Source organism: Lasioglossum baleicum, chromosome 12, assembly GCF_051020765.1.
Source record: "Lasioglossum baleicum chromosome 12, iyLasBale1, whole genome shotgun sequence".
Lineage (NCBI taxonomy): Eukaryota > Metazoa > Arthropoda > Insecta > Hymenoptera > Halictidae > Lasioglossum > Lasioglossum baleicum.
This window is the reverse complement of record NC_134940.1, coordinates 12,637,625-12,647,009: the sequence shown is the minus strand read 5'-3', so window position 1 is coordinate 12,647,009 and position 9,385 is coordinate 12,637,625. Positions and strand designations below refer to the sequence as shown.

The 9,385-nt window shown below is 38.2% G+C and overlaps 2 protein-coding genes across 8 annotated transcripts; one reads left to right on the top strand and one right to left on the bottom strand.

Moving 5' to 3' along the window:
- Positions 1-566: 566 nt before the first annotated feature.
- Positions 567-5,572, top strand: Mlf (myeloid leukemia factor). Of its 6 annotated transcripts, XM_076435251.1 has the most exons (7): positions 567-847; positions 1,400-1,595; positions 1,679-1,967; positions 2,267-2,405; positions 3,428-3,523; positions 4,344-4,402; positions 4,662-4,804. In XM_076435251.1, exons 1-6 carry the CDS (start codon positions 795-797, stop codon positions 4,360-4,362), a joined length of 792 nt encoding a protein of 263 aa, XP_076291366.1. In that variant the 5' UTR covers positions 567-794; the 3' UTR covers positions 4,363-4,402; positions 4,662-4,804. The 6 variants fall into 6 exon arrangements, with proteins under 6 accessions (XP_076291366.1, XP_076291363.1, XP_076291367.1 ...); XM_076435248.1 differs by lacking the exon at positions 4,344-4,402 and having other exon boundaries at positions 4,662-5,572; XM_076435253.1 differs by lacking the exon at positions 3,428-3,523 and having other exon boundaries at positions 569-847.
- LOC143214338 (uncharacterized) lies at positions 5,571-8,871 on the bottom strand. Of its 2 annotated transcripts, none has more exons than XM_076435259.1 (5): positions 8,711-8,871; positions 7,424-7,757; positions 7,146-7,335; positions 6,511-7,062; positions 5,571-6,424 (listed from the first exon to the last, which is right to left on the bottom strand). In XM_076435259.1, the coding sequence occupies exons 4-5, from the start codon at positions 6,949-6,951 to the stop codon at positions 6,245-6,247; spliced, it is 621 nt and encodes a 206-aa protein (XP_076291374.1). In that variant the 5' UTR covers positions 6,952-7,062; positions 7,146-7,335; positions 7,424-7,757; positions 8,711-8,871; the 3' UTR covers positions 5,571-6,244. The 2 variants fall into 2 exon arrangements, with proteins under 2 accessions (XP_076291374.1, XP_076291375.1); XM_076435260.1 differs by lacking the exon at positions 8,711-8,871 and adding an exon at positions 7,933-8,671.
- Between the last annotated feature and the right edge of the window lie 514 nt (positions 8,872-9,385).

Sequence of the window (9,385 nt, the reverse complement as noted above, 5' to 3'; positions counted from 1 at the left end):
CTGTCGATAATGACGGTTCAAGTTCCGGAATTCGCTACCAACGCCATCTAGCAGTACATTCTGAATTGGTCGGTAACAAAGATTAGCTAGAAGTTTGAACGTTTAGCCACTACGTGGAATGGCGTTATTTTGAGATTTTACGGAGCAAATAATCTTGCCTAAATTTGCGTTGTGTCTTATGACAAAAGCGGCAAGAATCATTCACGCCGAAATAAATAACTATCACTTTCTAACTTTTGAGGGTTTATTTGAAAGCTCAAAAGTTTTGTATTGTCAGGTGAGGTTGGCTTCTCTAATTAATAAACAAATTGTCATGTAACTGCATTCACGACTGTTGGGTGCAAATACAGCGGTAACCTTGCGAATATCGTTGTGGGAAAAGTCGAAAATTTTCGATCACTCGGGAAGAAGATACTGAACTGTATTTTGAACGAATTTCTCCTGTAATAAAGCTTTTCGTCTAATTTTTTAATTGCACACCATCGAATATCGAAACTTAAGAGAGCATTCTCATTTCGAACTGGTGCCTTTCCAATTGACGAAAGTGGTCCGTCAACTATCTGTACATATTTGGTTCGTGTTCGTTTCAAGATAGATAAACGGTACAGTTAGACGTTGTCGGATAATTGGTTTACGTTTACGTGCAATCCAGAAGGTTCCAAGGTGTTCTAGAGGAGATTCTCGTCGCATAACGAGAAATCTCGAACGGCAGAGTATTACCAATTTCTCGATTCTCATCTGGCGATTGTAAATTTGTTTCTGAAGGAACAGTGCCAAATCAACTGTTTTCCAAAATGTCCTTGTTCGGACTGATGGGTGGTGATCTCGACGATGATCCTTTTTTTGGGTAAGTCAAACGAAATTGTTTGATCTATACTCACCTGCCATGTGCAGCCAATAATTTTCGTTGAAATATGAATCGTTTCTATTAAAACATGTACAAATTCAGCGTTAACGCGATACGTTGCAATGGTCGCGCGTAATTACCGAGGGAAGACAACGTTTTCAATCAAAAATCATTACCAAATCGCTTTTCCAACGCATCGCATAAACTAATGCAATCCCTGTATAAGTTAGAATGGCACAATACGTTTGTGACTTTTTTTAAAAATAAAAGTACAAATAATAAAATCCGCGAACGAGGTTGTTCGTGAAAAATCTGAAATATGGAATTGATCTATTTAGGTGTCAACAATCGAGAGGTTAAAAACGTATGTCAAATTTCGTATTCGATCTTAGTTGCCATAGTAATTGGATTTTGTTTTAGTCCTCCCCCACCCCTTCATTTTTTATAAAATTATTTGATCATCTTAATTTATTGAAATTTGATGAATGATGGAAATGTTCTGACGCAAGTAAATAAAGTGCATTAAAAGTCTTTATGAATTTTTGATCACAGCTCTCAAATGAGATCCATGAGACAGATGAATGACATGATGAATTCAATATTTAGTGACCCATTTGGCATGATGGGTCAGAATGCTATTACAAACGGTGGACATGCAGGCAGACACCCACAGAGTAATCTTCAGATGATGCCATTTGGATTTCCACCGATGCCGTCGTTCAATATGAACACTATTTTCAGAGACTTTGTTAGTAATTTAATATCTTTGCATTATATAACCATTTTCATGAAAAATGATCCTGCAATTAAGTTTATTTTCATTATATTTAGGATAATGTGGCACCAGGTGGAAATTGTCATTCCTTCACTACAAGATCGGTGATGACCATGGGTAACGGTCCGGACGGTCGTCCTCAAGTGTACCAAGAAACTATGTCAACAACAACTGCACCTGGTGGAGTAAAGGAAACCAAAAAAACAGTTCATGATTCTCGCACAGGAGTCAAGAAAATGGCCATCGGCCACCACATCGGAGAGAGGGCACACATTTTGGAGCATGAGCAGAATATTCACAGCGGTGAACAAGAAGAACGTCAGGAATTTATCAATCTAGACGAAGGTATCTTATGTCTACATATAATATATCATGGATCGACTGCAGATCTTGAATTGCAACAAATTGGAGTGAAATAAAAATTGAATGTCTGTTTTAATATGCTTAATAGGTTGAAAATAATTAACAGTATCTTTAAATTCTTCTAATGTTTTCACTACTTCAAATTACATCTACTCGTTCTTATGATACATACATAAAATCTGCAGTCTAATTATGTATAAACGAAATTTGTTGGACGGTGTTACTCTCTACTATGGGAATTTTTTTCTTCATAAAACTAAACTATATTTAATATTTACCAGAGGAAGCAGAGAGTTTCAATAGTGAGTGGCAGACGCGTACTCGCAACGCAGTTGGTTCCAGTTCTCATTACGGCGGCCATGGTCATAGAAGCCGTCCCGACCATAGACAACTTGCTCTACCTGATCCATCAGGAGGAAGGTTGGTTTGCTAATTTTATATTTATATATAACAAGGAAAACCTTTAGAGATTATTCATTGAAGGTAGGATTTTCTTTACGAAGAAAACTATGGAACAATTTTAATTAGAAAAGGAGATAAACCTTTTATATGCAGTAGTAATGCATGCAGCATGCAAATGTAAACTAAGATACAAATTTTCTCGTATAAGTAAATATTATGTAATAGTAAATAATAGTAATGTCTCGATACATGTATCTATGTGAAAACTTAGGGACCAAAATGTTCTTCCCGCCACTGGCGAACGTAATCACAAATATCGAGACATTACTGTACTATTATTTATCTCTTAGTAAAGTGATAACGTATTAAATATAGATGTAAATTTGTATGAAAACATCACTGACGAATTCGAATTTACACAGTGGTATTAAGAAATCCAGAAGGCGTGCCAGTAAAAAAAAGTGATGGGAGAAACGGGATTACATCATGCTGTCACTCTCTCTCTTCTACCTCACTTCGTACATTTCCTATCAAAATTTTGTATCAAGCATTAGAATAAAGTCATGCATGACCGATATTTATTTCCGTGTCTCTCAGTTCGGTGTAGCATGTCTACTAGTTTTACTTGCATTATTAAACTATTTTGTGATATTCTCGAAATAATAATCGATATAATTCTGTTCTTTAGAATCTCTTGTTCGCGTAACATTTATTCTTTTTATTATTATTATTTGTACGTACATCACTATATTATATAAACTATTAGCCATTCCATATTGAAATTGTATACGATGAATCGAACAACGCTACTATATGTTGAGCTGTGTGAAAAGAAACGTTCAAATTATAAGAGGTACAAATAAACCGTATATAATAAATCACATAATGTTGTACTTGGTTTTCTTTTTTTACTTGCACACTATCGATACGGATTATCGGAAGTTACGATCGGCCTTTTTTGCGATTCTCGTTTTATTTTCTGTCACTGTTGCAATTTTCTTTTTATAGTATTGATATGCTTATTATATATGCTTTCATAGTCGATACTCTAATTCTTCGAGATGGACACCTTCTTCCAGACGTAGTATTAGACCTTCACCTACATCTAAAGCACGCACCTCTCCTCTTGCTTCGAGGTAAGTCTGACATTCAGTCTTGTTTAATAAATCGATTTCCAGTCACAACAGTTCAATGCAGTGGCGCACCCGGGGGGGGGGGAGGCAGGTGGCCAAGTCCTCCCCAAGAAAAAATGTTTAGCTTCCAAAGTTAAAATCGCGCAATAGCCCTTGACAGATATGTTAGCTTAAAAAAAAGGTCATCACGCAAAACCTAGGGCTGGGTTCAACTCGGCTCCTCCCCCCCAAAGATTGCATCCTGGGTGCGCGCCACTGGTTCAAAGAACGTCCATGTGTTTATAAGGGTGAGTGATGTAATTCAGCACCTAAATATTTCTGTTACAATCGTCGTGGTAATATTATTTAAAAACACCTATAGATCACCTTCAAAAGACCTTAAACACATTTCATTTCATCCTTGATAGTAAAGAAAATATTTAGGTTCTATACGACTCACTCTGCATAGTAAAGGTGGTAACATATATTCAACGATAATTTAGTTATGTGCAATTCATCCGGAAATCTTCGAGTATGCAATTGTAATGTACTACATAGTATATGGTATCGGTACATAATAGCAAACATTTTGGTGCTTTTATTTGCTGCATGTTTAATCACTGGATAGGTCTATTAGTTTTGCGCTGTCTAAATCTTTTACTATTTTCTTGGTATTTCTCTCAAAATATTTTCGATCGTTCTATCGATGTTGCCTCTGTGTGTACATCAGGCACAGAGGAATCGATGGCTGTATTTATCTGAGAATTTTTTATCGTTTATACTACGTTACTCGTATAATATGGCAAAAGACATGGTATGGAATATACCATATTGTGTATTACAGGTACAGCCGCAAATATTAAATAAAGTAACACAAGTACACAATGGTGACACTTTTGCAACGTAAGTACGTTGCGATTAATTCTACGTTACTTTTGTTTACTCAGCGTTGTTTAACTTACTGATGTGTGTCTATCATGTACTTTAATTAGTTTTTTTTTCTCTCGAATTAAAATGTGCTACCCCATTTGCAAGATACTTCTCGAATTTTCTTTATACATGGACTAATCACGTAACAAACAAGGCAATATCTATTTGATATTTATCCAACGACTGCACGGCAAACGATGGATACTAATTTTTACTATCGACATGTTCACAGTTCCGAACCATCTGGCCGTAGTAACAAGCCCCTCGCTATCACAGCTAAACCATCATCAACGGCGGCAGCAGCATCAACATCTGCTCCGAGTACAACAACGGGAAATCGAAAACGCGAACATACGCCAGACGTAAAAGTTAGCAAGAAGCGTCACGCAGTATCCGATAGTAATATTTAGATTTTCTGCTAAAATCATTTAAATTATATTCTGGCAACACTGCAGAACTTCGGTAAAGCCGTCGTTTAAACGTAGCCCGATGAAAACATAGAAAAGAATTGTTTATTCTACCTGTAAAACTACGTATAATCCGTGAAACGAGTATTTCATGACATTTTCTTGTACACTATATACACAATTTTAGAATACTCTTTTTTTTAGCGTGTATCAAACGATAATAATTTTACTGTTATTTGAAGTATAATGTGTCCGTGTTTACCGAGGTTCGTTGCAGTTATTTCCATTTTACACATAGACGTATTTCTTAGCATCTATTGTATGTGGATAACAAAGTATAACTATATATGTAGAGATTCTGTGGGATAACGTATATAAGGATATTGTATGGAAAGTGTGAGAGTAAGAATGGGTAAAAATTATGTTATGTTGTTTTGAACGCGTAAACAAGATACACGGTCAGAGGACAATAGGTGTTTCTCCGAAAGTTTAGTTCGTAAGTAAACCATAAAAATATTTTCCTCGTGATTCGAATAATCGTTGAAGTATTGCCTGCTCGGTTTCGAAGTATATACATATTTCATCTTCGTAGAGAACTTATTGTGTGTTCAAACGAAATCGATCTATTCTTTGTATTCTTTTTTGTTTTTCGTTTTTGGTACAAAAAATACACTTAATCTGAAAAATGCGTTCGTCAAGAGTGTACTCAACAATGCCAAATATAAGAAGGAACATATTTTGGGGTAGTGTATTTATTAATAAATTAGCAACTACATGATATTGTTTCCCATGTCACTTTTCATTGAAATACAAAAAAGATAGCTTTAGCATAATTCGAAATCCAAACATAATAATAATGAAAGAAGACCCGAATACGAAGATCCCTAATATAATGAGGTCTCAACGAAAATCTATATAAGCGGTAAACTAATCAAGCCTAACTCGGCTCTATTTCGACATAAACATGAAGTACCCAACAGCTTCTAAAGCTTCACATTAAATGCTAATATATGCAAATAATAATAACAACAATTTATAAATTATGCAGAGCGTTATTAAATATCAAGTAAATCCCAAAAAAAAAGTTGCCAGTATATACCTTGTTAACATTTTTATCGAACCAATATTATTCCGCAAAATACAATATATTTTTATTTAAGATTTCTCTTAAAAACATCAAGCTCTAGATAATAACAAGAATAAAATGAACCTTTACGATACATAGTGGTAAACCGTTAACATGGTAGTAAATAAAAGGAAAATGAAAGTAAGAGGAAAGCCGACAAAATCATGTTTTATCTTGTTTACACCTCTCGGGGTGAATTCGCGTCCGTTAACTCTTTGCTGTCGAAGTCCGGGTATTTCTCTGCGTGACGTTTTGGCAGTGAAACGCGACATTGTCAAAGAGTTAATTGTCCTCTGCTAAAGTGGATATTCTTGTATTGATGGCCAGAAGTTGCGCCACGAAGGCTGAATCGTTGATGACAATAGCAAGAGCAGAAAGTACATCTTCCAACGTCTCCTGTGGCAGATTTAATTGCCGAGCACATTCTCCTAGAATTTCCTTCTCTTCGGTGTCGAGATCGATCTGAAACAAATATTTCATCGTTTTTACAAATGAATAATTAACGCGCACGTACAAAACAGATCGTAAGTATGGATGGAATATTTTACCTTCGCAGAACTGAATTTATTGAATGCCATTTTGACCCGTTTTTTGCCGTTACTGGTCTGATAAAAAATTGTAAAATTTTGTGCATTGTTCATGTCTAATACAACAGGGAAATAGAAGCCAGCGGTAACATGGCCTTTTGTGTCTCTTGCCAGGAGACTTCGGAAATTATAAACCAAATTTCTACGTTCTGTAACATCGATGGCTGTTAAATACGGCCTTGCTACGTATATGAGAGCAACTTGCGTTCTCTCCAAAGCATCCGGGCGGATCTTCCTCTCGTGCCATTCAACGTAATCAGGATCGTTAGCGCAGAGAAAATAGTTGTACTCTTTCTTACAATCTGGTTCATCTGACTGAATAAACCAACCTGTATGCGGATATAACTTATCTTCCATTACAGTAATAACTCGAGCTACGTGATATCCAGGGTCGAGGAGCATAACGCCTCGACGCCCATTTATTTCAATCTTTAGGCACACTAGGACATGTTCTTTCTCACCGCTGTCCGCGGCAGGTGGTCCGCCGACGTAACTAGCAACGTTGCAAATAGTCTGAAAGGTAAACAGTTCTTACAATTAGTATACTTGTACGAATATACGTCGGGGACATAGATATGCGATCTCATTTAACATACCTCCTCGCAGGACACCAAATAGAGGCCACTTGATATACCAGGAAATCGTTTATTCAAACCCCTCAGCCGATGTAGTAACTCGAATCCTAGACCCACGCATGTATGATGTTCTTTAGTTATGAGTGGTTGATATTTGTGATAAAATCTTTCCAACACACTTTCACCGCTTGCAACATAGTCCTTGTAGAACCTGTTTGTTGCGAAATAAAATACATTACAGATCGATTCGTTTAGAATAATTTCAGAGTTAGAGTCGTTCTAATCGATAGAATACTTGCTTTAGGAAGTTGCCAATGGTATCGTAGCGATGCTCACGCAATAGGTGTTGCGTTTCTAATTCAACGCTGCCCGCTAGTTCCTCATACAACTCGACCGTTGACACGGTCAGGGCTGGTGACTCGTAATGGGCCCAGACCGGCAGGGGTAGCGGCACACCCCTGATCCAGGGCCCGCGTGCCTGCCCCTGTGGCTGGCACCATATCTCTGCCGTCCCGAGTCAACTTGGCCATTCGCTTCCCCAGCGGCCAACCGTTGGCACGAAGCCATGCTCATCCCTGCAGCTGCTTATTGGCTCCACAGGGCTCTCTCCGTGTTTTATACTCTTCTCTCGCTCTGAAAAACGAATATTATTCTCAGAATTCATTCAAGTATCCGTTAAAAATCATTGATTTTAATCCTGGCGATACGTTATCAACAGATCTTTATCGCCACGGCGCAATCCATCTCGATAAGAATTATAAGAGCTCTACATCCGGTGACTATTATTCCAAATGTTTGACCAATTTACCGAAAGTCCACTGCTATTTGAGAACACGAATAAGCACAGTGCCATAAGATAAAATTTGCGAAATAAGCGCGGAGATCGGTTTTGTCGTTGGTTTGGTGTCCAACATGGCGACGGTATGTATACGTGGCGTGAATCAATGCACGACCAAATAAATATATGTATAGCAAGCCACGTGTCTACTGCGACCTTCGTCGCACTATGTTACTAATTCCCCATTAATACAGTTCGCCTTGTATAATTAGTCAAATGCAAACAATTACCGATGCCGTTGACGTATTCAATCGTCACAAACTAAATATAAACATATCCGTTTCCTATCATTTCCCACACGAAAACCGTTATAAATGCGACGCAAATAAAAGGATAAACAATTTCTTGAAAGACAATCAGAAAACAAAGGCATCGAAACGCTATTAGCAATTATCATGAAACAAATCGAACTGTTAGGCTCGAATCATGTAAACTATAAACGAAACGCTCTGATCATTTGTTTACGTTTTGCTGCGCATATCATCGATATCCTAAGCATCGCGTATATATCATCATCAAAATCCGTAGGTGTCGTTCGTTACGTCATCAATGATACCGATTTAAAGAGCAAAATGAATGGCACTCGAAATAAAGGACAGTTGAATCAGTCGCAGAACATATCGAATGTCTATTTACGGAAAGACGAATTACCATTACCAATCGAGTATTTCATTCGCGAACGAGCATAGAACGATTTCCCGAGGCAAAGGAAAGAACGGAAAAACGGAAAAAATCGTTTGCAACTTACCCATACAATGAGCGCACCAAACAAACAAAAACTTTCCCTCGTTGGAAGCTTGACACAATTCACGTGTCCGAAGTCCGAGTGGAACTGGGTGGTGGAAAGCGAGCGGGAAGATTATATACGTTCAGAGTCTATCGCCCTTCCCCCACCCACGGCCGCGTCCGAGTCTTCGATAGGTCGCCACGTGACCGCCATCCTCCACAATCCTCCATGCAAACTTTACAAGACGCAGATCGCGCTTGTTTCTTTTTCCCTTTGTAAATAAACCCAGGAAACCGATTTCCTCTCATTGTCTGATGGTAGGTGAGCGTAGCCGTGGCTGGTTTCTCGTGTTACATGCGGCGATTGTCTTACGATTGTCGCTTGGATGCGAATTCGAAAAAATTTCGGACCCGTTCCATAGAGACATGAAAATGAAAATGCGTATTTCGAACGGACTCGAGGTGCATCGGTGCATCGGGAATTAATGCGATTGGTCGGGCGTAATCGTACCTCTAGAAATTGAACCGTTTTCCAGCAGCTGTTCGGCTATCGAAGCCTTACGTCAGCATCGTCTGGCTGGAAGTACGTCACGATGAGTAACGACTCCGTTCGAACGAAACGCTAACGCAAGTTCCAGGAAAAGCCGGACATTATCTGGAACCTCGTGGGTTTGTTCGTTTCACGCCACCTTGTCGT

What these genes read in the sequence shown, in the direction of transcription:
- Mlf (XM_076435248.1), top strand. Translation starts at nt 795, where the DNA reads ATGTCCTTGTTCGGACTGATGGGTGGTGATCTCGACGATGATCCTTTT. An exon ending in GACGATGATCCTTTTTTTGG is followed by an intron (nt 848 to 1,399) that starts GTAAGTCAAACG and finishes TTTTGATCACAG; the next exon opens with CTCTCAAATGAGATCCATGA. An exon ending in ACCTCTCCTCTTGCTTCGAG is followed by an intron (nt 3,524 to 4,661) that starts GTAAGTCTGACA and finishes ACATGTTCACAG; the next exon opens with TTCCGAACCATCTGGCCGTA.
- LOC143214338 (XM_076435259.1), bottom strand. Translation starts at nt 6,951, where the DNA reads ATGCTCCTCGACCCTGGATATCACGTAGCTCGAGTTATTACTGTAATG. An exon ending in ATAAATTCAGTTCTGCGAAG is followed by an intron (nt 6,425 to 6,510) that starts GTAAAATATTCC and finishes TATTTGTTTCAG; the next exon opens with ATCGATCTCGACACCGAAGA.